Source organism: Psammomys obesus, unplaced genomic scaffold (assembly GCF_907164565.1).
Source record: "Psammomys obesus unplaced genomic scaffold, mPsaObe1.curated_primary_1811, whole genome shotgun sequence".
NCBI classification, from domain to species: Eukaryota; Metazoa; Chordata; class Mammalia; order Rodentia; family Muridae; genus Psammomys; species Psammomys obesus.
Genome location: NW_026592666.1, coordinates 9,527,007 through 9,550,654, shown reverse-complemented (window position 1 = coordinate 9,550,654; position 23,648 = coordinate 9,527,007). Strand labels below are relative to the sequence as shown.

At 47.5% G+C, this 23,648-nt stretch overlaps 1 protein-coding gene across 2 annotated transcripts in view; it reads right to left on the bottom strand.

Moving 5' to 3' along the window:
- Itsn1 (intersectin 1) overlaps positions 1–23,648 on the bottom strand; it is a 173,147-nt gene that overhangs the window by 28,344 nt on the left and 121,155 nt on the right. Inside the window, exons 24-29 of one of the 2 annotated variants that reach the window (XM_055614892.1) lie at positions 19,803–19,969; positions 16,752–16,797; positions 14,505–14,626; positions 10,268–10,385; positions 8,621–8,812; positions 6,737–8,232 (exon numbers count right to left, since the gene is read on the bottom strand). In XM_055614892.1, the coding sequence (XP_055470867.1) occupies positions 8,231–8,232; positions 8,621–8,812; positions 10,268–10,385; positions 14,505–14,626; positions 16,752–16,797; positions 19,803–19,969 (647 nt within the window). In that variant the 3' untranslated portion in view covers positions 6,737–8,230. Of the gene's footprint in view, positions 1–6,736; positions 8,233–8,620; positions 8,813–10,267; positions 10,386–14,504; positions 14,627–16,751; positions 16,798–19,802; positions 19,970–23,648 lie in introns of those variants that run through there. The other variant, XM_055614891.1, reaches the window with a different exon arrangement.

The window sequence follows — 23,648 nt, the reverse complement described above, 5'->3', positions numbered from 1 at the left end:
TTCTTCTTCTTCTTCTTCTTCTTCTTCTTCTTCTTCTTCTTCTTCTTTTCTTCTCTCTCTCTCTCTCTCTCTCTCTCTCTCTCTCTCTAATAAAGCCTTGTGTATCCCAGGATGGCCTAGATCTCTCTATGTGTGCATGCATGTGTGAACTTGAACTTCTCATGCCCCTGCCTCTACCTCACAAATGCTGAGATTACAGATGTATACCACTGTGCCTGTTTATGTGGTGCTGAGGCTGAATTCAGGGCTACGTGCTGGGTAAACATGCTACCAACTAAGCTATATTCCCAGCCCACTTTATTTACTTTTGACAGTGTTTCATTATGTGGTCCAGACTGATGCCAAAGTCATGATCCTCTGCCTCAGCCTCCCGAGTGCTGGGATTACAGGCTTCCCTACACAACAGGTTCTTTGCGGAGTTCTAATGAGGGAGATTAATATGCCTTACGGTCTAGTGAGGGATAGTGTATCTTACGGTCTGATGAGGGATATGAGTGTATCTTACAGTCTAATGAGTTTATGAGTATATCTTACAGTTTGCAGATGACCCTACCACACACCCACCAAAGGCTTATGTGTGCTCAGTCTCCAACTGGTGCATCTAACCCCTGACAGGTTACTGACTTAGGAGGGAATCAGCCATCAGTGGACTCAGGGATGGAGACATAAGCTGCTAGCATCACTAGGAGGCTCTGGAGAAGGTAGCCTTGGTTGGGGGAAGAGGACTAGGGACACGCCTTTGACAGGTTTCTGGCCCCTGGCCTCTTCCTGTTTCTACGTGACCCTGCTCTGCCAGATGTTCTCGCTGCCACGATGTTCCACCTCACCAAAGGCCCAGAGCCAGGAAACAAGCTGAGCATAGCAAGGATGAGACTGCTAAATCTGTGGCCAAAACAACTCACTTCCTGTGAGTTTCTCCTTAGGTCCCTGTCTCGGTGATAGAAATGTGTGACTTACTTACCTAGTGTCCACATGTGTACGTATCAGCCTCCTGATCTCCTTGTCATTTTGTATGAAAGGACTTCAAGTCAAGGTGTTGTGGTGGGGAGGACTGGCACAGAGCAGGGTTGGGGAGGTGGGGGAAAGGCATGTGTCATTGGAGTGTACCAATGGCTAAAACTTGAAGCAAGAATTTCAAGAAGGGTGTGTGGAGGAGGATATGGGGGCAAAGGAAGATTTGGGGGTGGTTAAGACCAGACGGGCAGGGTAGAGCCAGGTGACTGCAGATTCTATGGACACAAGTACCCGTGTGCTAACTCTTGACCAGAGGAAGTGCTGGGGGCTTTGAACCATGAACTCTCTGAATCTGGGGCAGCTCCACACCCATGCGACCTGTCACTCCCCCTGCTGCAGGCCAGAATGCTGCCAGAGGGCACAGACGTGGGCTGACTCTCGTGTGTTCCACAAGGGTTTACAGTCAGAGAAGTCCACTATTAGATCGAATCGTATCTAAGAAGTGTTCTTGTATTCTGGTGTCCTGGCTGCAGCCAGGGATGAAAACTTAGAAGCCACAGCTGCTTTGGAGACGATGCCAGGACCTCTCCTGTACTGCAGCTCTACCCTTCAGTCACACTCTGTCCCATTCATTCACCACGAGCCGGGATGGCTCGACCAGTCTGTCTGCTGGTGTCCCCTCCCACTCTACAGGATCGAAAGCCAGGATTACAGCAGCCTGTGTTCCAGTGTCCACAGCCTAGAGCCAGGCAGGGTCCACGTCCGTGTGTGTGTGTGTGTGTGTGTGTGTGTGTGTGTGTGTGTGTGTGTGTAGGCAGCAGGAGAGGGGAAACTGAGGCAGTTTTCCCTCAGACTTCTGCTTCCAAAGACTTTGCTGTAGCAAGAGGGAGAAGGGGGTGGTACTGGTAGATTTTCTTCTGTCTCTTGAGGATGTGCTGGGCTGAGGGTTCCCATTGCAGTCAGTGGGGGCTGGTTACTGAGGGCAGAGAAGGCTATGCAGGGCTTCCTGTGGGGCTGTGGGATTCCAAGGTAACGCCCCAGACAGCCAAGATGCTTGGCTGTGCCCACTCTGCTGGGGTCTGGCACAGCAAATGAAGCAAAGGCAGCCAAGACCTCTCTGTGAGGGATGTTGGGGTGCAGGTGGGGCGGTGTGCTTCTGGGAGCCGTAAGTGGCGCAGCTGCTCTGGGAAGCACGTCTCTCTAGTCATGCTGTGTGGCTACTTAAAAAAAAAAAAAGTGCTGGCATGTCTAGCAGGGGCAAACTTTCCATTCTCTGCCGGCTGGAGAACACAAGGACACAGAAGGCTGTGCTGGGAATTACAGGACCCAGTGACTCAAAGCCTTTGTGACAGCTTTACTGTGGAGTGCTGCACCGGCCTGCCAATGGCACATGGTTGTGCTATTTGAAAGCTTTACACATTCCCTTTCCCTGGTCGGGCACCCCACCGTCAGCCGTGTGAAAGAGGCAGCTTGCAGTGGTGTGCTGGGGGAGACAGGGTGTCGGCATCGCTCAGACTATGAGACAGATGTTCCAAAAGGCTTCCACGCAGGTGAGTCCCAGCTGCCACAGGAAGGGGCTAGGCTTTTTTTGCAAGCTAGTGGGGCAAAGTTGTGTGTGAATGCTTCAAGGGAGCTGTCATTCCTCTCTCATCTGGAAAAACAGTTGCTGGTGGGTCTTAAGAGGCACTGCAAGAAAGCAAGCTGGAAGCCCATCTTGGGGTTTCCACCATGTTCATTGACCAGGCAGAAACCATTTGTCCTCGAAAAACAACCCACCTCTTATGTCCTGGGAGCTCAGTTAACTCACCGGTGTTCTTATTTCTGCTGGTAAAGTGCAAAGAACTTAAAGAATGTGCCGGAAGCCACAAAGTAAGTAAAGTGGCAGAGCTGGGATTCAAACCCATGCTCCAAATAGCCATCCTAGAAAACCTTTAATGCCACCAAGTACCAAGGGAACAGCTATGCTGACCTTTCCAGAGTCAGCTATTAGATTAAGTCATATCTAAGTAGTGTTCCTACATTCGGCCCTGTGGTCTTCTGGATGAAGCCAGGGATGAAAATTTAGAAGCTACAGTTGACTCAGAGTGAGGGCATCTGGAGCACACAGACTTTTGGGAAACTGGGCTGCAATTATGGACCCAAGTCCAAGGTAGGCGAGAGTGGAGTCTGGGCACTGAGAATGTACAGCCACATGCAGAACCCTGAATCCAGAGGTAGAAGAACCACAGGAAGGAAAGCAGGCCCACTTTTATCTAACAAAGTGATGGCCACCAATAATTCTGTGCAGGTGTAGCTTAGCGGCTAGGTTCTGGGACAGGGATGCCCTTTCCAAATGCTACAACTAGAAAGAAGGTCAGCCTGGCCCTGAGAGGCCGCTGAGGGTCCCCCTAGACCCTCAGTGTCCTCACTGTCAAGTGAAGGGCTTGTGCCCAGGTTCTAAGAACTCAGTGCTGTCAAATAGTCTTCAGGGACCATCTCTGTCCCCTGACCCCGACACCATGTTCTCTCCTTCCTTGGTTTGGCCTGGCTTAGGTACAAGAGTGACAGGAGTCAAGAAAGGGGCAGTGGACACGGTGGGGGAACCAGAGGCTTCAGGAGCACATAGATTCCTCATGCACAGTGGGGGGTCACAAACTCACTTCCCCTCCTGGGACAGGGTTTGGACAACTTGGGAAAAAGGAGTGGCTAAGCTGAAGGGGAGGACAGGTCTTTTTTGTGTCCTGCAGCATGTCAGCCTGTGTGACATCTTCTATACAGTTCTGTTTGCCGCAGTACCTTGACCTCTGTTCAGCCCTAATATACATACAAGCCACAGATAAATGAATGTAAGTCACTCTCTCCCTGCCACATCTGACACACAGAACCACCGCTGCCACAGAGCAGCAGGCAGGCAGCATCTCGGAGGTAGTGTGCTGTGTGAACCCTACATACAGAGTAAGACCAGTGCCTGTTACGCTGTGCAGGGAATTCAACTGGCCTTCCCTTAGGGACCTTTAGGGTCCTGACTGTCCTATGTCAGTACCCGCATTCTATGACATCATCTGGGCCAGGTACTGGTCTGCCACTCCCTCTCTTGCTCACTCCTGTCTCTGGTGGGGCGTCCATGTCTCTCTCTCCCTCCCTCCCCCATCTCCATCCAATAAACTTCTTTCATAAATATCGGTCGTGTGCATGGCATTTTCACATAAATATTAACAACAGCTATGTCTCAGAAGCAAAGCCTTTGTTTTAGTAAAGTTAGGCTTTTTTTTTTTCCAATGCCTAGGAGCTTTTGAAATGAGCAGCGCTTTAAATGGACTGGCTGGAACAAACCATCCAGCGTTCCCTACAAGCTTTGCATTAAAAAGGGCTCCAGGAAACGGTGGCTAAGGAGAAATCTTCACACATCCTATCAGAACCTCGGACTTTATCACTAGTCTATGTTTTAAGATTTATTATTTGTTTTTTTAAAAATATTTTATTTTATCTATGTGGGTTTTGCCTGCCTGCCTGCCTGTCTGTCTGTCTGTGTACCACTATACCTGTGCCTGTGCAGGCCAGAAGGTGTCAGGTCCCAGGAAGTGGAGTTACAGACAGTTGGGAGCTGCCATGTGGGTACTGGACACTGAACCTGGGTCCTCTGGAAGAGCAGCCAAGTGCTCTTAACTGCTGAGCCATCTCACCGGCCTCACTATCCTGCATCTTACCAGATCCAAAATATCAGATATTTTCCTATACATTTACTGGGTATGTGTGTGTGTCACTAAAATTCAATGTAGTGAATTCCAGAACAATTCTTAGATATTTTTGGGTCTAAAAAGAATACAGAATAATTTACAATTTTGCCAAGAAGAAAAAAAAATATTCACTGTCTCTCAGAAATGATTTTCCATTTCTAGGAAGCAGGGTTGTTATCTCAGTGGGAAGCTTCTCAGATTGAGCCAGAGTGCAGACAGCCATAGACCTCAGCGCACACAGGCTGGAAACGAGGACACCGCTATTCCCGGGAAGCTCACCCCTAAAGGGACAGGAAACTAGCCTGACATTTTGGCTTCTCCTAAGGGTGATATGATGGGCCAAGAACCTGGATCGGGTGTATCCTACAGCTGTTTGATCTGCTCACACAATGCGCAATTTTGAGTGCTTAACCTTGTCACATGCCAGGAAACTATATATCATACTGGGGTAAGCCATATAAAAATGCTGTTTAAACAGGACATGGTGTCACACTCAGCAGAGGGATTTTTTTACACACCATACACTCACCACACTCACACACAATAAATGTAAAATTAAAAAACAAAAAACCTAAAAATGCCCACAAAAATCAAACCCCAAATGTAGTATCTTTAAACTCTGAGGGTCACTTAACCATCTAATCCAGTTTTAACAGTAGATAATATAGGGACTAATCAAGATATTTTGAAAAAGTGCAACACAGTTGTGGGGGACTTCATGCCACAGACTTGTGAGATGAGCTTACAGAATGAGTGCACCCCTGAAGCAGTAGTGTTCAGGTGACTTCGGCAGCCAGGTGTGCGGTGATCACTTGGGCCTCAAGTGAATTGGCCATAGCGGCCAGCAGGGTGAGACCAGGGCTTCTCAGCTCAGCACCGCAACATGGGACTGGATCACCCTCATGTGAGCTATGCACTGTAAGACAAGCCGCAGCCCCAGCCTCTACCCACAGGATGCTCATCATGGCCCTCTGCTAACGCCCACAGGGGCAGCTGGAGTCTGCTGTCCACGCAAGCTGAGATGTGAGGAAAGTCTGGGCCACCCGGGAGGAACGGATCATGAGACGTGAGGCCCACCACACGCCCCACCCTGAAACCCCCCCCCAACCCTGGGGAAGAAGCACTGCCTGAGAGTGCAGGGTCCCGGGGAGGTGAGGTCCACGAGGGGCTGGACAGGAGGCAGGAAGGGCCCTCCCCGCCTCCCCTGGGGCCTCTACTGTCTGGACATCTAGGTTCCTCAGCAATACTCTCTCACCAAACCTGGCTGCCTCTCAGCCCTCTAGGTCTCCACTCCAGTGTTCTCTCTGTGCCCCCGCCCACCCCTGTGGGGATCTCTGTGTTTGCCCTGCAGCAGCTCCCTCCCCAGTGCTGCCCCATGGCCTGCTCATGCTACCATCCAGCCACACCTCTGCTGGACCCCACACACACCTCACTCAGACTTGCTGGACTTTGTTTTCACTTGTCCTCTCCCCAGAGGCTCGCAAGGGCACCCAACACATGCTAGGTTTATCACTCCCTTCCCCAAATCTTTTTGGCTACTTGGAGGAACTGCAATGGAAGGGCAGGGAGGCCCAAGAAGCGAAGACAGTATCAGTCATGTGTCCATGATGTCCAACAGTGCCATCCGTGGATATGCTGGTGTCTCCGTAAAGGTCAGGAGTGTACCCTGCTCACACGACCCCACACGACAGGGGAAGATACAAGCCTGCCTTTGTCCATGTGTATTTACTCTGGCATTCACTAGTTCTTATTATGACACAAGTTTTGAACCAATGTTTTGTGCCCTAAGCCAAATCACACACCTGTCAATGTGTCAACAACATAAACTAAAAGTCCAGTGAGAGAGCTGACAGCTAAGCTGGATGGTAGACTTCCACACTTGGAACCGGTATTTTCTAAGGAGCCACTGTTTACACATGGACGGGGCGTGGTGCCACTCCAGGATCATTTCTGTGTTCACACTCAACACGCGGACAGGCAGGCAGCGGGCCAACGGCTGACCTCTGTCTGTGTGGTGCGCCTCACCACTGCAAGACTCCAACAGCAAGAACACAGAGACATTTCCATCTAACTTTTATATGAAGAATTTAATTATCTATACACATAACTAATCCAAAAGGTTGTATTACAATTGTTAAAGCCGCAGGTTTATATATTTATATATTTTACATTCATATTCACGAGAACACTGAGGCGCAAGTAGACCAGGAGGGGCTGCCCCGCCCTTTGCACCAGGTGAGGGGAGAACGACCATGACACAAGTCCCGCAAGGCCTCTCCCCAGGAGGGAACCCGAGGGCGCCAGGTCACACTTAGTCCTAGGACAGCTAAGAGGCAGTCAGGCTTCCCACCCTGCCTTCTGCGCTGTCAGCAGCGGGCATCCTTTCCTGTTCTTTTTTTATTGAGCGCTTCCAACTAATGTCTAGAGACAAACATGGCTTCAGCTACAGCACAGTGAACACATACACGGACCAGGAGCGCCATTTCATATTAATCTGTAGAAACTCCACAGTCTAGTTAAAAAATGTAAACACTGGAAATTAATTGCAGGGAGACTTCTATACATTCTTTCTTGTCAAGAAAATTACTTGTTCAAAATATTCCATGAAAAGCAACTGGAATAAAACTTCATGTAACAGAGGCTAAGACCACAGATGCTGCTGATCTTAACCACCTTGGTGGTGGTGTCTTACTTATTTATGGTATGAGAACACACCAAATTAAAAACTCAAAACAAAACACCAACGCAACCAGATAAATCTGAGACCAAACGGAAACACAGGTGCTTTCTCGTGTGGTTACAAGGTCACTGTGTAAAATAAAGTGAATGCAGCAGATGAGAGCATCGTGCACGGTGGCAGCCTCTGCCACGGGAAGAGCTGCCTCTCCAGGACAGATGTGTTACATGCGCAACAGGTACACGGGACCATCACAAACCAGCACAACACCTTCTGTTTAGTCAGGCTCAGTCTACACATCTTCACAACAGGGACACCCAACTCCTCTGTGCTCTACAGTGGGGGAAAAGCCCAAAACTACACAATTTAGTTGGTAACACTGGACAAAATGGAAAAAAAAATACATCAAGTCTCAGATTTATGGACATTTGGAACAATTTTTAATCGCACATGCAGCATTCCTTGATAGTGGGTCTTTTTGCAAAACCAAAATAGCAAAGAAGTAATTGATTGATTTCTTCTTTATTAAAAGGCTAAAATACACATTTAAAAATAATCTTAAAACTACTGAGAACGCCTGTGTAAAGGCGAGGCGGTCAGTGTGAGTAACGAGGAAAGCCACAAAAGGACCCACCGCCCTGTGCACTTTGCAATCTGCTTCTGTCTCTGCAGCAATGACTCAGACACTGCGGTCACATGCAACTAAGGTCAATTGAGGTAAACTGCTCTGCAGTGAGTTCTTCTACTCAGAAGGCAGTAGGGGGTCATGCTGCAAGTCACATGATCAAGGCTGCATCTCCCATCATCCCTCTGGGCAGTGATATGGGATAGTGGGTCTCTTTGAGGACTTTCAAGCCTGAGGGGGGGATGGACAACATATGATTCCTAGAAAAAGGAGGAAAACAACACATAAGCAAAACAAAACAATGAGCAAAATTCAAGCTTGGAAAATGAGTCAGGCATGTACACAGCATGGTGCCAAAATAATTTTTTAAAAAAAGGAAAAGAAAAAAAAAATAAGAAGAGGAAGGAGAAGGAAGGGTGGGGAGGGTAGGGAGGGGACATGCTACAGAAAGAATGAAAATTTAAAAACAAAACCAAAAACCCCACGAGATAGTTTCGCATCACAGAAGGTCTTCAAAGAGACTGTTGCAAATGCAGCAGTGGTCTGGCTGTAAGTTCTGCAACCCAAGCTTGGCAGAATCAGAGCAATGCTGCATGTTTCACGGGAAGATACCAGAGCGGAGAGGAAGAGAGCCACCAGGGCACTTACATTGCTGGCTCGGGTCCATGTCTGTGGTGAGCTTCACGTAATTGGATGGGAAGAGCCCAACTTGCCCGTTGACTTCTCCTTTCCACCAGTCGGGGTCCTCCTTGTTGAGGACGTTGATGATCTGGCCCTTGCTGAAGGCCAGCTCGTCGTCGTTCTGCGCAGCGTAGTCGTACATCCCGATCACCTGGCACACTGAGGAGACAGGGCTGGTGAGCAGCTGCCCAGCGGCCGCACATTCCCAGATGGGCTTTCCCCTTCTGAAGGGGAAGAGCGAGGTGGAAGGAGGCAGGGCCCTTACATGGTGTGGGCAATGGAGGAAGACGAAGGATTAAATTTGAAGACGACAGCAATACTTTCATGCTGTCTTAAACGTCATAGCGTCTTCCCTTCGGGGTACTCGTCAGCAGATAACGGGACCCCTACTCTGAGCGTAGCGGAAGGACGTACAGCGCTGACTCTGGACGCCGGGCTGGCACCAGTTCCTACCACACAGCACAGACAGCCAGGGAAAACAGCGCTTGCCTGTCTTCATTTTAAGTTCTTTTGGTGACGGTGAAGACTGAGCCCAGGGCGGCGTGCACACCAGACAGGGGAGCTCTACCACTGAGCTTGCAGCCCTGGCCCTGGCCTTTTCAAAGATGGAACGTAACTATCACTGATCTGCTCACACTGCTAGCGCTTTAAGCGGTGATTCTGCTGTAAGAGACGACTACGCTCAACAACAGTTTTCTTTCTCTCCTTTTCTTTTGACCCCATGTCGGGTCGGCCCGCTGTCTCTGCCTGGCATCTTTCTCATTCTGAACCCACCCGTGTGTAGCTCTAGGGTCCTCAGAATCACCAGCTAAGAGGACAGAATCATTTCTGCAGATGACTCGGGGCTTCAGCCACGGTGAGGGGCTTGCACGCTGCTGGAGAGGCTTGCTGCCCAAGCCTCCCCAGGGGATAGCAGGTTCAAACAGCAACCCACTGCCTACACAAGGCCTCAGCTCACACAGAGAGGACCAGCTGGGAATCAGAGCTCAGCCACATTTATACGAACTGATGTCATGTTTAAAGCTGGTTTCACAGGGGACATAAAGCACAGACATCCAATCACAAGGTGACGATAAAACAAAATTTCCATTATCTCTATAGATGCCACCGGGAGCAGGGACACCTAAAGACCTAAAGCAGAAATCTGCTGCACCCTGAGCTCTGTTAAGACCAGCGAAACAGCTTAACTTGATGCCTTAGATCAGAAAACAGGCAGGCGAGCCAAGTGCAGCCCTCTGCCTTTGCGGCCCTCTAGGAAAACACACATACATCTTGCCCACTCAGTGAGCACCCTCTGTCCCCAGCAAATGCCACAAGGGAGCTATTTTAGCTCCTGACCTACTGAAGCCCCAGCAGTTTATTTTTAGGGTCCCTTTCTGCTGCCTAACCCACCTGCCCAAACCCCAGTGTAAATAGCTAGAAGGAAATCAAGAGAGAAACCTGGCTTTAATGTCACCACATTCCAACTGCTCCAGCCAAGGCCAACAGAGCTCTGCGGTGCTCAGCACAGAAAGGCCACCAAGACCAAGGACATGAGCTAAGCACATGTGAAAATACCACAAGACTTCGTGTGAGAAGCCTGAGTGGGAGCAAAGTGACCCCCCGGCGCCTTACCTGCAGGCAGCGCTGCAGACTTGGGTAGCTCAGTCGGGGTGATTTTGCTTGTTCCAGGACTTAGAAGTTTGACATAATTTGCTGGAAACCAGCCTATCTGGCGCTTTTTCCCTCGAGCCTAAGAAGAAAACAATACTGTTTTATAAAAATGAAAGCCCATCTTTCTTACACACTGAGCTGAGAAACAGAGGCCATTTACTGTCACAGAAATCAAACTTGGCTGCTACATTCAAAGTGTGGCAGCCGTTGGTGGGCAGAGCCTGGAATGTTTCCCACAGGCTGGATTGTATAGAGCACACATTCAGAATAGCCTGTGGTATGGCTGGAGTGATGGCTCAGGGTTCAGAGCACTGGCTCTTCCGGAAGACCCGGCAACTCCCAGCCCCACGAGGCAGCTTACAACTGTCTATAAGTCCAAATTCTGGGGACTATGTCCGACACTTTCTTTAGGCCTCCACGGGCACCAGGCAAGCAAGTGGTGCACAGACATACATTTAGGCAACACGCATGCACACACACACACGTCTCTTTGGAAGAAAGCTCTGATAAAAGCCATCTGTTAGGGCAGAAGATTTAGCTCAGCCATTAAGAGCACTGGCTGCTCTCTGAAGACCCGGGCTGAGTTCCCAGCACCCCCATGGCAGCTAATCACTGTCGGCAACCCCAGTTCAAGAAGATCAGGTACTTCCTTCAGGCACACACCTGGTGCACACACATGCATGTAGGCAGAACACCCAGACACATAAAATAAAAATTAAAAATAAATAAACGGATTCTTTAAAACCACTTTTTTGCATTGGGTCAAGGAATAGATGGAGACATTTGTTACTTTTGAATCACATGGCTATAGCACCTATTCACCAAATAAGTAAAGAAAACCAAACACCACCACATCACGCCTCTGCCCCACTCCAGTTGTCACATTTACACTGGGTTACCTGTAGACACAGCTCAGATTTTGGTTGGCTAAATAGGAGTCATGTCCTCGGCTTGGCGCCTAGCTCTGCCCATGAATCTGCCGGTGACTGTGCCTGCTGTCCACCTGACTAGTGCCCTGCACGTAGCTCTTCACTATTTTGCACTGTTTCCATGCGAGAGCCATGGCATAGCAAGCCACCCATGCTCTTGTGAAGCCCAGAGGCATTCTACACTCCGTTTTGTGTGAAGTGCCAGGAGTAGGAGGGCTAACATACAAGTGTCTTTAAGGAGCCAACCACCCACATGTAGACACAGACACATACGTGGAATGTCAGAGCATCAGCCTGGCTAGGAAGCCCCCAGTGGTGGGAGCATGAGGCCAGCCCTGACGCCAGAGGAGAGTGCACTGCCAGATGCAAGAGCCTCAGAGGCCTTTGGAGAAGTGAGATGTGGCTGGCCCCTAAAGAATCAGAGGCCAAGGGGAAGGAATGCCATGACCCAAGGGAGCGAGGCCCAGGGGTGTGGCTGGCTCGGAGCAGGCACACTGTCGCAAAGGAAGGAAGAGGCATAGTCGGGCCTCATAGGAATATTCTAAACAGGAGAGGGACACATGGGCCAGAAGGCCAGCGGCAGTCAGGACACAGTTGCACAGTATGGCTGGCCAGACTAAGTAGCCTTCTCCATGTCTATTATGGCCATTTTCCCAAGGAGAGCAGGAGCCAGGGTTAATGGCACAAGCCTATAAGCATTCTAGGTGGGAGAATTTCAAGTTTGAGACCAGCCAGGAGTACACAGCAAGACCCTACCTCAAAAGTAGGTCAAAGCTGGGAATGGCGGTGCATGTCTTTAATCCTGGCACCTGGGAGGTATAAGCTGGTGAATGTTTTTGACTTTGAGGCCAACCGAGTGAACTCCAGGCTAGCCATGGCTACACACAGTGAGACCTTGTCTAAAATAAAAAGAAACACTACTGCTCCCCACTTCTCACACATACAGAGCAGGACGGATTTCTGGGGCTCAGTTAAGTTCTCCCAACAAGTACACTGTTCCTGGCTAGTACTTCTGGACAGGGCTCTGGCCGCCCACTAGACAGCTCCCTGTGTAAGTTAGCTACATTGCAGCCTGTGGCTCTTCTTCTGGCCAAGAGCATTTTTTCTTTATATGTCCATCTCACCACAGCATGGGTCCTCCCTCAGGACTGGCCTGGTCCCATGCATAGCAGGGAGCCGGCCCTCCTTCCTTTGTGAGGAGTCTCCTCCGCATTCCATGGCCAATACCCACCCTTCTGTCTCAGAATTATCTGTCTCACGCCATCCGGCTCAGAACCACAGCAGCTAACATGATAAGCATACCGACGGCACATCAGGATGGCAGAGTTACCATGGGCTCTTTCAATTGGGACGTTGGGTTCTCTAGAAGAGGCTGCCATGGATGACCAGCTCACATGCGGAGAAATCCTGTGCTATACAGCAGGCCCCAATGCTAGACACTAAAGGAGAAACACTGTCTGCATCCCATGCATACAAAACCAGACAGCTGGTGGGAAACTTAGCCCTTTGGCAGGCCACTAAGGAATGCCTGTGTGGTGAGCCCTGGCCCAATCTCCTTCATGAAGAAATGGAGGAATGCCAATGGAACAAAGCCAGGTGGAGCCTGCAGTCCCAGCCTGGGGTTCACTGAGTGAGAGGAAGATGGAGGGTTGGAGGGAGGAATTTCCTGTCCAGGAGCCAGTAGGCCAGCCTCTTATGTACAGTTTTTCCTATGGATGCACATATATGTATGGCTGGTTCCAGGATCCCTGAAGATTCCAAAACACAAGGCAGTTCAAGAGTCATCTCAAGAAATGCTGGAGTGTGGCTAACCCCTGAGAGGTAGAATACTGCTACTGAGGCCAACAGCAGCTGCAACGGAACTGACTTCTGAAATAACCCTTTATTTAGGGGAGAAAATGTACAGAAAAGCAGCAGTTACAGGGACAGTGCAGAGAACATGCGTGTGTGTGTGTGTGTGTCCGTCCAAAGAGGCCAGAAGAGGTCATCAGATACCCTGGAGCTAAAGCGACAGGCCGAGGTAAGCTGCCTGATGTGGGTACTGGGAACTTATTTCAGGCCTCAATCACTGAGCCATCTCTCCAGCCCCCAAGTCATGCTTCTTTAACCCCACATATTTCAATAGGCATGTATTAAAAATATGAACCACAGCATAAAAAAATTGAACAATAAAAAAAACTATGTTTTAGTAAAGTTAACAATGCATAGCAACTTGATCCATCTGGTCCCTATATCCCATCATCTTGTCACATATTTTAATTTCATAGAGTCCAGATAAGACTCAAGATATTGCCACTCAGATATCACCTCTTTTCTGTAAGTTTAGTCATTGATGTTTTTGAGGTGTGCAGTCCTTCCGTGTTCCATTTTAGTTAAATAGTCCTCATTTTGCATTTATCTTATGTTTGCTCGGGATTAGACTCTGCTGCAATTCTGCTGACACAGGATGGACGCTGTGCCCTTGCTAGGTACCTGTCTGCATGAATAACATCCATTTGTCTCCACTAGCGATGATATTTTAATCCCCTGATTACTACCCTAGTTCTCAACTGTTATCACTGTATCGTTGCAAATAACAAGCATTATATGGAGTCACTAGACAGATAGCACACACAGTTTCTTTTCCTTATATAAAGTTCCTCTTAGACGTAGGAACATCGTAGTTCTCTACCACAATGATACACAATGGCAACCCTTCTACAATATCTTTGTGTCTGGAAGTAAGAATTACAGGAGGTATCTGGAATAGTGAAATTATTAAGTGATCTCGATACACACGGAAACAGAAAACAATATGATGAACATATGTGATCTGCACAAAAAGACACCTGCCATGTTAACACGTCCTAAAACACCTCTTATGAGACACTCTACTTTTGAGCTGGCATGGTGGTGCATGCCGTTAATCCCAGCACTCAGGAAGGCAGAGGCAGAGGCAGAGAAACCCTGTCTCAGAAAAAAACAAACCAAACCAAACCCAACTCTACTTGTGTGTGCCAGGTATGACAACGAGGATGTCTCTGTGCAGGCCCAGATTTCATTCAACAAACTCTCAGTGTCTCCTGCACTTCCAGCCTGAGCCTTGAGGACTACAGGATACACGTTCAGCTGGCCCCATCTCTCAGAACCAAAGTGCATAAGGCCCTCGAGCCCCTCACTGGATGCAGGGTTCCGACAATGAGAGTTCTTTGTATTTTGCAGTGAAACACCGTTCCTTGAGGCTGTGTATTCATGCTTACAGAATTTTAAATGAACACAGAGACACTAACTTGCAGCTCTCCTTCCCACCATCCACCTGGGTTCTTTTTTCGGATCAAAATCAGCTGACCAGGAGCCAGGGTGAGTTGTTCGGGACCAGTAGCTGTGTAGGAAGCAATAACTTGGGCAATTTCTGAAAAACAAGATCAAGTGTTGCAGTGTATTGTCAGAGCGAGGAGAAGAAATTGCTAAGACAAAGCCATCTCCCAGGATCAGAGATAAAGAGCATGGAAGTCAGCACACTGGCTGGTTCCCACTCTGTGCTGGGTGTTCTGTTTCGCTGACACCTCTCTTTTGCCCCTTCCCGGGAGCCACACACCCACCCATTTCAAGGGCTCTGCTTGTCTTTCAGATCAGCTCAGTCTTCTGTGGGCCCCTCATGGTCTTACGACTAACACCACTCCCTGCCATGAAGCCCCGTTGTGCCTGACCCCAGGCTTCCTGTCAAAGACCCCGCAGTTACTACACTATGAACTCCAATGAAGGGCCAGGTCCTGGCTCCCCCAGTTCCATAAATCTGAGGGACACTTCTCTCTGCCTGGATACTAACAGAAAAAATTAGATTTTTCCCAGAACCCAACAGGAGCCTGGCTGCAGCTCCCTTACACATGGCTTAGGACTGTCTAGTCCCCCATCAACATATGAGCCCTGCCTCATATTCTAAGAACGATCCAGGAATTTCTGGTTTGAATCACGGAACCAAGAGTTTAACTTCCTATTTCAAGTTACAAGAGGAATATAGGGTTATGAGAACTTTATGCAAAACTAGCAATTCAACATAGAAAGAAAAAAATGTCAATAGTTGTACAGTTTTTCTGACTCTGAAAAGTCTCTTGGGAAGACTCCCAGTGGGACCACAGCCCAGGCTCTGGAGCAGCTGAGGTGACAGCTTCCTGGAGCTGTAGAAGCAAACTCTGCCCAGAACAAACCGTTTACTCCTCTACACTCACTCATCAAAGAACCTGAGAGTAGAAAGGACAGAAAGAAAGGAAGGATGGCAACAAAGAAGTAATGAAATACCAAAAGATGGAAAGAAAGGGGGGGAAGGCCCCACACCCCGACCATCTCCTACTGTTCTGCCAGCTGAAGTGCAGAAATCAGGTCCTGCCCCTTTAACAAGCCCCCATCACTCTGCCCTGCCATCTGAGGCTGGCCACCACAACAGGAGGAGCAGAGAAAGCCTGCTTGGTGCCTCAGGAAACCCAGGAAGGCAAAAAGCTTGGAGCCCAGCTCACAGCTAGTCTGTCTCTAGCTAAGCAGGGAATCTGTATGGGGTAAGGACGCTCTTTAGCATGCCAAGGACAAGTTCTAGATTCCAAGTTTGGGGTTTGGAGAAAGTCCCAATTAGTGTCCTATTTGGCGTCAGCTGTTTCTGCTCCTCAAAGGACCTGGCATGTGAGTCGGCGATCTGCCCTGGCATTCTGAAAAGCTCCCGTGTCTCCGAGCAGCTTGCTAGTTCCATGGTAAAGTGAGGCCCACCTGAACACTCTAAGGGAGCTAACTGGACCCTCTGGAATGACAGCTGTTAAAAGCACAGACAACACCCAGTAAGAGCAAGGATGCAGCCGTGAGTTCTGACTAAAATCCCCCTTCCTGGCCATGTGAGCCCGGCTGGCGCTGAGCACACAGCCTTCTAAGCACAGCAGTGCCCATTCAAACCTATAATTTCCTAAGGATATGACAGCAGAACAGCACCAATGCCCTTGACCAGGAAGACAGGCCATACCAACTGTATCATTTCACAGCTGCTTCCTTCTCTTTTCAGGCCACTATTAATAGAACATGTGATTTTGCTTAAACAAACTAAAATTTTGGATTCTGAGGCCTGACTATCATTTTGTATCTTTAGTGTCTGCCCGGGGAAAACCACCTGATTCTAAATTAGTAAGACCTGCCATCTGATGTCGGCCGCTGCGCCTCTGATCTCCACTTTTGCCTCATTGGGCTTCATGTGCTAACAGGAGACAGCCAGGCTTTCCAAACCCAACCAGACAATGCCCGTGACTCTGCAGCTTCTTCTCAGCGCTGTACACAGCTTCCCACCATCTTTGGGAAGATCTCCACTCCCCACAAGTGCAGCTGCAGCCACACTTCTGAGCCATGGACATTTCATCAACAGGGGAGGATGGAGCTGTGCTGTCAGGGCAGATCCCTTTGCCTCTACTGTAGACTTCTGGCTGGAATAAGCAAAGGTTTGGGAACAACGATCAAGCACATTCATAGACATTGAAATACAAGCATTGGGGGTTGTAACTTACCAGGTTTTTTTCCTAAACTCCCTGTTTTCCCAGCAGTTCCAGAGCCCTTAAAACAGAGCAAAAGGTCTCATTTGCACGTGGAAGAGTTCACCACACAACTTAAAAAAATGATTAATGATACAAACCCACTGGAGCCCTGAAATCCCTCTCCATTCTGGGGAGACATGGAAGCACTTGACAAGAGGGACACATCAGCACACGGATGGCCCTGCAGGCCGGGAGGCTCAGGCCAGGGCTGCATGTAGCACGGGCACATCCTGGAACTGGGCAAACTCAACAGAGGGCTCCGTGCCAGGAGCACTATGCTCGCCCCGTCAGCTCTTTACCTCCACAGGGCTAGGCACAAAATACTTCCTACATTAAAGCAGAGACTACAGAACCTGGATCTACCAAGATTTCACTATATTAAAGAGCTGATATTTCACTACATTTGCACTGGGATTCTCCATAACTGAACCAGCCTGAAAAGGGTAGATTTCACCCTCCCCCTTCACGTCTCTATCCAAAGAAGGCCACTGTCCTGCATGGCATTTCTACCCATTTCCACACCATCTGAGCACCAACTTTTCTCTCTCCATGCTGGAAGCACAATCATAGAAGCATCCCATAGTTTTTTCCCCAACAACTAAGTGTTCCAAAAACACTCCGTGGGGTTTGAATTCCTCCCGGATACCCATGGAACTTTAACCCAGCTCAGTCAGCCAGAGACCACGGGAGCCAGGACAGGGGCCAGAATGCAATCTGTGTGACAAAGTGCCTTATTGTCAATTAATGCTCCCCCTTGAGTGCCTATCCTTGTAGTAAATTAAGCATTTCAATTGAAATAAAGCAAAGGGTTTAATAAACCAAGTCAGAGCTACTGTAAAAATAAAAATACACAGTATGTCTACAAGGAATGCATTTTACCACTGCTGTTATGTTCTGGTCACTGAAATTGAATGACCACTAAAGAGGAAAGGTTTGAAATAAATTTTACTCTAATTAACAAGCACAGTTATAAACTATTAATTTTCTTGCTCTTTTAATAGCCTGCATATCGAATAAAGGAATATCAGTGAAAAAAAAAAAAGATTGCAGTTACTTTTCATACATGAGCTTATAATAACCTCAAGTTCCACATACTCAAGAAAGCCCTTGTCCAGACACAGAGGTCAGATAGATGGCGCCATTGTGTCCCTGTAAGAAGCCCCAGGCAGCGGGAGCAGGTTCTGTCCTGGCTGAGTCTACAGAAAAGCTGCCCCAGAGATGGAGAGCAGAAAGGGCAGCCCCGCAGGCCCACCGGTCCAGCCTCCTGTCTGTACCAGGGTGTATTGTTTCCTTTTAAGTCTGGTAGGAAGCTATGCTCTCACACTGAACTTTTTATTGTCACTTGAATATATTTATATTTGATTTAAAATCTTAACTAATAGTTATTTCACAGCCAGTAATTAAATAGCTGAAGACTGTTGAGGAAGACCTCAGAGGACAGTTGGTCTAAAGCCACAGTGCACAGCGTTTTTGTTTATACACTATGGATGTTTTTAGGCACAAAGTTGTAATGTAAGAAACAGCTTTAATACATTTAATACATTTAAATGTATCAAAATGTAAGAAACAGCTTCTGGTTTTTCAGTGCAACAGCTTATTTTTATTATAATGTTATTATTCTTAATAATTTTATTATTATTATTTAAATATGTAGTAAAACTATCTCTGTATACACGGTCTATCTATCTCTATCTATCTACACAGAAAATGTAAGCAAAATTTCAGTGAATAAAATAAAAGTAGATGTGAACAAAATGGTCTTGTTTTTTTTCCCTGATCCAAAAGGCAAGCTCACTTCAGAGTGTTCATATCTGACGGCAGGAACTGAAGTTTCCTACCCACGAAATGTTATTGTCATAATTTTAGTGGAGCCAGCTCACTGGCCTGGAGAAAGGTTGGATTTTCTCTTTCTAGGTCTATGGAGGTCAAGCCTTAAGACTACAAGCCAGCTGTCTTATAGGGAAATTATTCCCCCGCTCCTTCCTGCCAGATTCTGCAAGGGTGGGCAGACTTACATCCAGAATTTAGCAAGCTGATCTCAGTACCACAGCAAGCAAAAATTCCCCAAACAATAGTAACTCAGACTTTTTTTTTTTTTTTAAAGCACATTAAATCATTTCTGGAGTGAGAAGCTCAATGGCAAGTGTACTAGAGTAAGTTACAAGGCCATTCTCACTGCAGCCACAGAAACACAAGGCCTACACAAGAAGGCAATATGCATCTCTGGCATTTACGTGACAGCAAGTGCCTTTCCACTCACTTATACTCAATCATGCAGCCTCTATAGGCTGTGTCAGTGTTGTCTCTCAGTGCCTAGGAGATGTGAGGAAAGAAAAAAAAGCAACTAATGGATTTACTGCCCTTAAAAAGCCAAGGTTCAGTCCTGCTGGCTTATTTCTATGTTTCTGTTGAGTGGCTATAATTATACCATGAAACTCCCCTAACTTGAACTTGGCCACTATAAAACACCCACCAACCCCAACCATTTCATCACAATTGCATCACCTCAAGACCATATCCTATGCGATCAGAAACCTAAGGAGCCCTTTCCTACCTAAAGGATAGTGGCACTGCCCAAAGCACGCCAACCTCTTAGACCTTGATGTCTTTCTAAACACAGAGCTGAAACTTCCTGCTGCTATCCGGGGTCAGTATGGCCAGAACATCTTCAGGTACACGGGCAAAGTGCTGCTGTGAGCCTCTAAAAACCAATGGCTGAAAAGCACTAATCAAGAAAGTTTACTCGAAAATCAAGAACTGGTTCCACGCAGGAATATCATCAACAACACTGAACATTAAGACAGAGTGGTGAAGAGTGCAGCCTCCGCCTAAGCCCAGAGTTCTGCATGGAGGAGGCCAGTGTGTGACCACAGCACCAACGGGTACAGACCGCTGCAGCTAGAGCCACACTCCGGAACTCGGCAGAACCAGCACAGCGTTCCACCGTCAACCACCGTGACTCCCCGCCAAGAGAACCAGCACACACAGAGGGAGAGGGAGAGGAGACAGTTAATGCGGGTTTACCTCTGAGTCTTTAAGCCTCACATAGTTAGAAGGGAAGACTCCGGACTTGTCGCCCACTGCTCCTGTCCACCAGTCACCATCTTTCTTGGTAACCAAAATCACATCCCCTTGCTGAAAGGTTAAATCTCCTTGCTCAGAACTCTCGTAAGTGTACATGGCAATAAATTCTGGAGAAATATTGAGATACGGAGAGAGCTTGATTGTTTAAAGACATCCCAGACAGCTTTGCAAAAGCAAGGTTATGATTCAGGAGTCAGAGTGAGACTCATTCAAGACATACTAGCCACAGATTAAAACACAGGGCTGTGCCATGCCTGGACTCCGTATTCCCCACTGCACATACAAATGCAATGCCATAGAGGGAGACGGCTGGGAGGACCCAGCCATAGGGACTCAAAGTGAGCCCACTGCACATCCCCCGACTGGACAGCGAGAGTCATCTATGACTTACGATCTATGAAAAGCCTCCACATTTAGCTTTAGCTAACGCTGAGTGAGCGTCTACTTTGTGCCGTGCACAGGGTAGGCTGTGTTCACATGAAGGCAAAGATCTGTATTTCAGTTAGTTTTGAAGGCTTTCAGAGACAGTTCATCCTTTACATCAGTCAAATGATACATCTTTCACTATTTAAGTGCTTGAGCGAACACTTGAAACATACAGACCCTGTATATAAAAACAGTGGGCATGCAGTTATGCATGGACATCTGTTTTTCATTCACGTTGCATAAGCAGGTATAGTGGATTATATCAAAAGTAACATCTCCCTAACCTAAGAAATAACCAATTATTTCTAACCAGCTTATTAGAAATTAATACTCATGGGATTCAGTTTCAAGGAGTGGGAGCTGGTGTTCTCTAATGACACATTCGGAGGTATGTGGTCCACCAGAACAGCTCCCTGGAACTATGTAAGTACAACTCTGCTTTGCTCTGAATTAACACTGAGGCTCAGAGCAAACTCAAGATCACCAGAAAAAAATCCTAGACACCGAAATAGAAGATTTACAGAGACAATGTTTCATCCATTTTGTTTAAGTAACAAAAATCAAGTAGTTCAGAACAGAATCTGTGTTGTTACACTGTAACATATATCACAGCAGACAGCATGGTTACATTGTAACACACATCCCAGTAGACAGGATTGTTACATTGTAACATATATCACAGGAACCAGGACTGTTACATTATAACATGCATCATAGGAGACAGGACTGTTACATTGCAACATGCATCACAAGAGACAAGATTGTTACATTGTAACATACATCACATCTGCTAATACCTTTCAGTGCAGACTGCAAGGTTGGCTAGCAGCTAGAACTTTGGTATACAGATCTCCCCTGGCCAATTTTACATTTGCTTTATTTTGCGCATGGTTCATGTATGGAGGTTGGCTCTCTCCCTCCACCATATAGGTATCGGCAATCACACTCAGGTTGTTAGGGTTGGCCGCAAGCTCTTCATCAGCTGAACTATCTTGCCAGCTCCTCCCCTGGCTAATGTAATGTGACGAGCTTCACCCTAATGAAAACTGAAGTGAGCACACAGAATAAAAACCCTAAGGTCTGTGCTGAGTGGGCATCCCTAATCACAAGGGGTTTCCTTCAACTGCTGAAGCTACCAGCACTGACTGTTGGAGAAGAGGGCTGGGCCCACAGCTGGTCAGTCAAGTGCCCTTGGGCAAACACGACTGTCTTTGGCCCTCCGTGCTGGTAACGTGAAGCTCCACAATAAAAAGTGAGAAGCCATAGCACACATATGCAGAAACCAAAGCTCTAACACGGGCATTCTCTTTCCTTGTTTTGGTCGCATGTCTTATTTGATTTCTTGGTATTCTGGACTTGGACTGGCCACGTCTGTTCCCTTTAACTGCTCATTCCCATCTGGCCATTTCTGACAGGATGTTGGCATTCTATATGGTTTCTGGATTACTCAATATATAAACCACCTTCGTTAAGTCCATTTAAAATCCAGATGTTTAGGAATCTCAGAAATGTGACCTCTAGCTGAGCGAAGTATTGCAGTTCCAATGTAAGGAGGCTGCAGGGACGGCAGGGCTTTCGTGCCCCGCCCCACCCTGCACAAGTCTGTGGGAAAGCCAGACTCACCGGGGACTTGAGAAGGCTCCCAGCAGGCTCCCTTTCAAGAGACACTTAAGAGGGGACAGGCCAGTCCCGAGCCACTACTTAAATCTATCCAAATGAATAATCTGCTTAAATCTAGTTTACCGTTTAAATTAGATGATGTTTAATGTATTATTAACAAGAGGCTCATTAATCTGTAAATAGCCTTTCTCAGAATCTCTAACGCCAACATCCTCGTACAAGAATTCTTTCCACAAGACGAGTATTCTTTCCTGGGTTTTCTAATGTCCAACTCATTTCAAAACAGACATCCATTTAAGATGGAAACGTGCCTCTCTTCTGCCACCTGACTTCAAGAGGAAGTGTGGGTCAGCAGGGGCCTCTTAAGCCCTCACGTACTGCAGTCTCTGTACATGCTTTTCCGCCTGCTGTCTGACGAGAATGCTCACTCTTCTACATGGTTCTACGAGTAAGCAAGGGAACGAGGCAAACAAAGGAGGAGCAGAGATTTGCTGGCTATCATTCTAGAAGCTTCAAAGGTTTTCTCATGCCCCATAATAATTTCTTCCTCAAAGGGTGGTTATTAGACCCATTTCACAGATGAGAAAGTTGAGGCATGACTGAGATCATGTAATTACTACAAGAGAGCAAAATATAAGTTCTTCCCTGCTAGTGAGACACTAGGTTTTTACTGTTGTTGTTTTGTTGAAGAGGTAATATTTGCTTTTAATTAGGCTGAAGACATGTTATATCTAAAGAGATTTTTTATTTGTTCTAATAGTGCTAAAATAATTAGCAAGGGGCTGCAGAGATGGCTCAGAGGTTAAGAGCATTGGCTGTCCTTCCAGAGGTCCTGAGTTCAATTCCCAGCAACCACATGGTGGCTCACTACCATCTAGAGTGAGATCTGGTGCCCTCTTCTGGTGTGCAGACACACATGCAGACAGAACATTGTATACATAATAAATAAATCTTAAAAAAATAATTAAGAAAATGTGAATGTGTAAAGAAAATGTGAATGTGTAAAGATGACTATCCTAATAGAGTTCATATGTTAAAATACATATATTCATGTAAACATAAATAATGACAGTTATGTGGAAAAGGCTGGACTTGAACTCTGTTCCTGGGAGTCTGAACCCCTAACCCTTCATTTCGCTGCCTCCATTGAAGGAATTGTTCCAAGAGCAAAGTCTCTAAGGGACACAGCACTTTCCTGCAGCATACCAAGCACGCTCTTTACACAATGTACTCTGGGCCCTGTGGGGGCCGCTACGCGCCTCCACTGTCGCCCGTGACCACAGCATCTGCTGCACTGCCGCACAGGTGGCTACCCCAGGTGGCACTGGCAGCTGGTCCCACGTGATAGCTGCAGTGAGCGTGGAGACCAGTGAGGCCTCGGTTGTGGAGGTTTGGCTCGTTTTAAAAACTTTTAAATAATACCTTCCATAGCCTGGCATCTGATATCTGGGATTTTGCCGTATAACTAATATCAAAGGGAAAAGGAAATTCATTATTGGTGTAACGAACTGTTGCATGCATAAATAGTCCGGCTTGGTTATTCACGTAGGGCAGAGGGCGATCTCCTGCCTCAGCTGCCGTGCACCACTCCTGGTGTTCCGGGGCTTCCCCGAATTATGCGGTCAGTTTGAAGGCAACACAGCTATCCATGTGAATCAGAGGCTGCCACAGGGGGAAGCATGGCCATGACTGACATGCGCTCAGCCCTTGATCTGTAGGGAATGCAAAGGACTTCTCTCC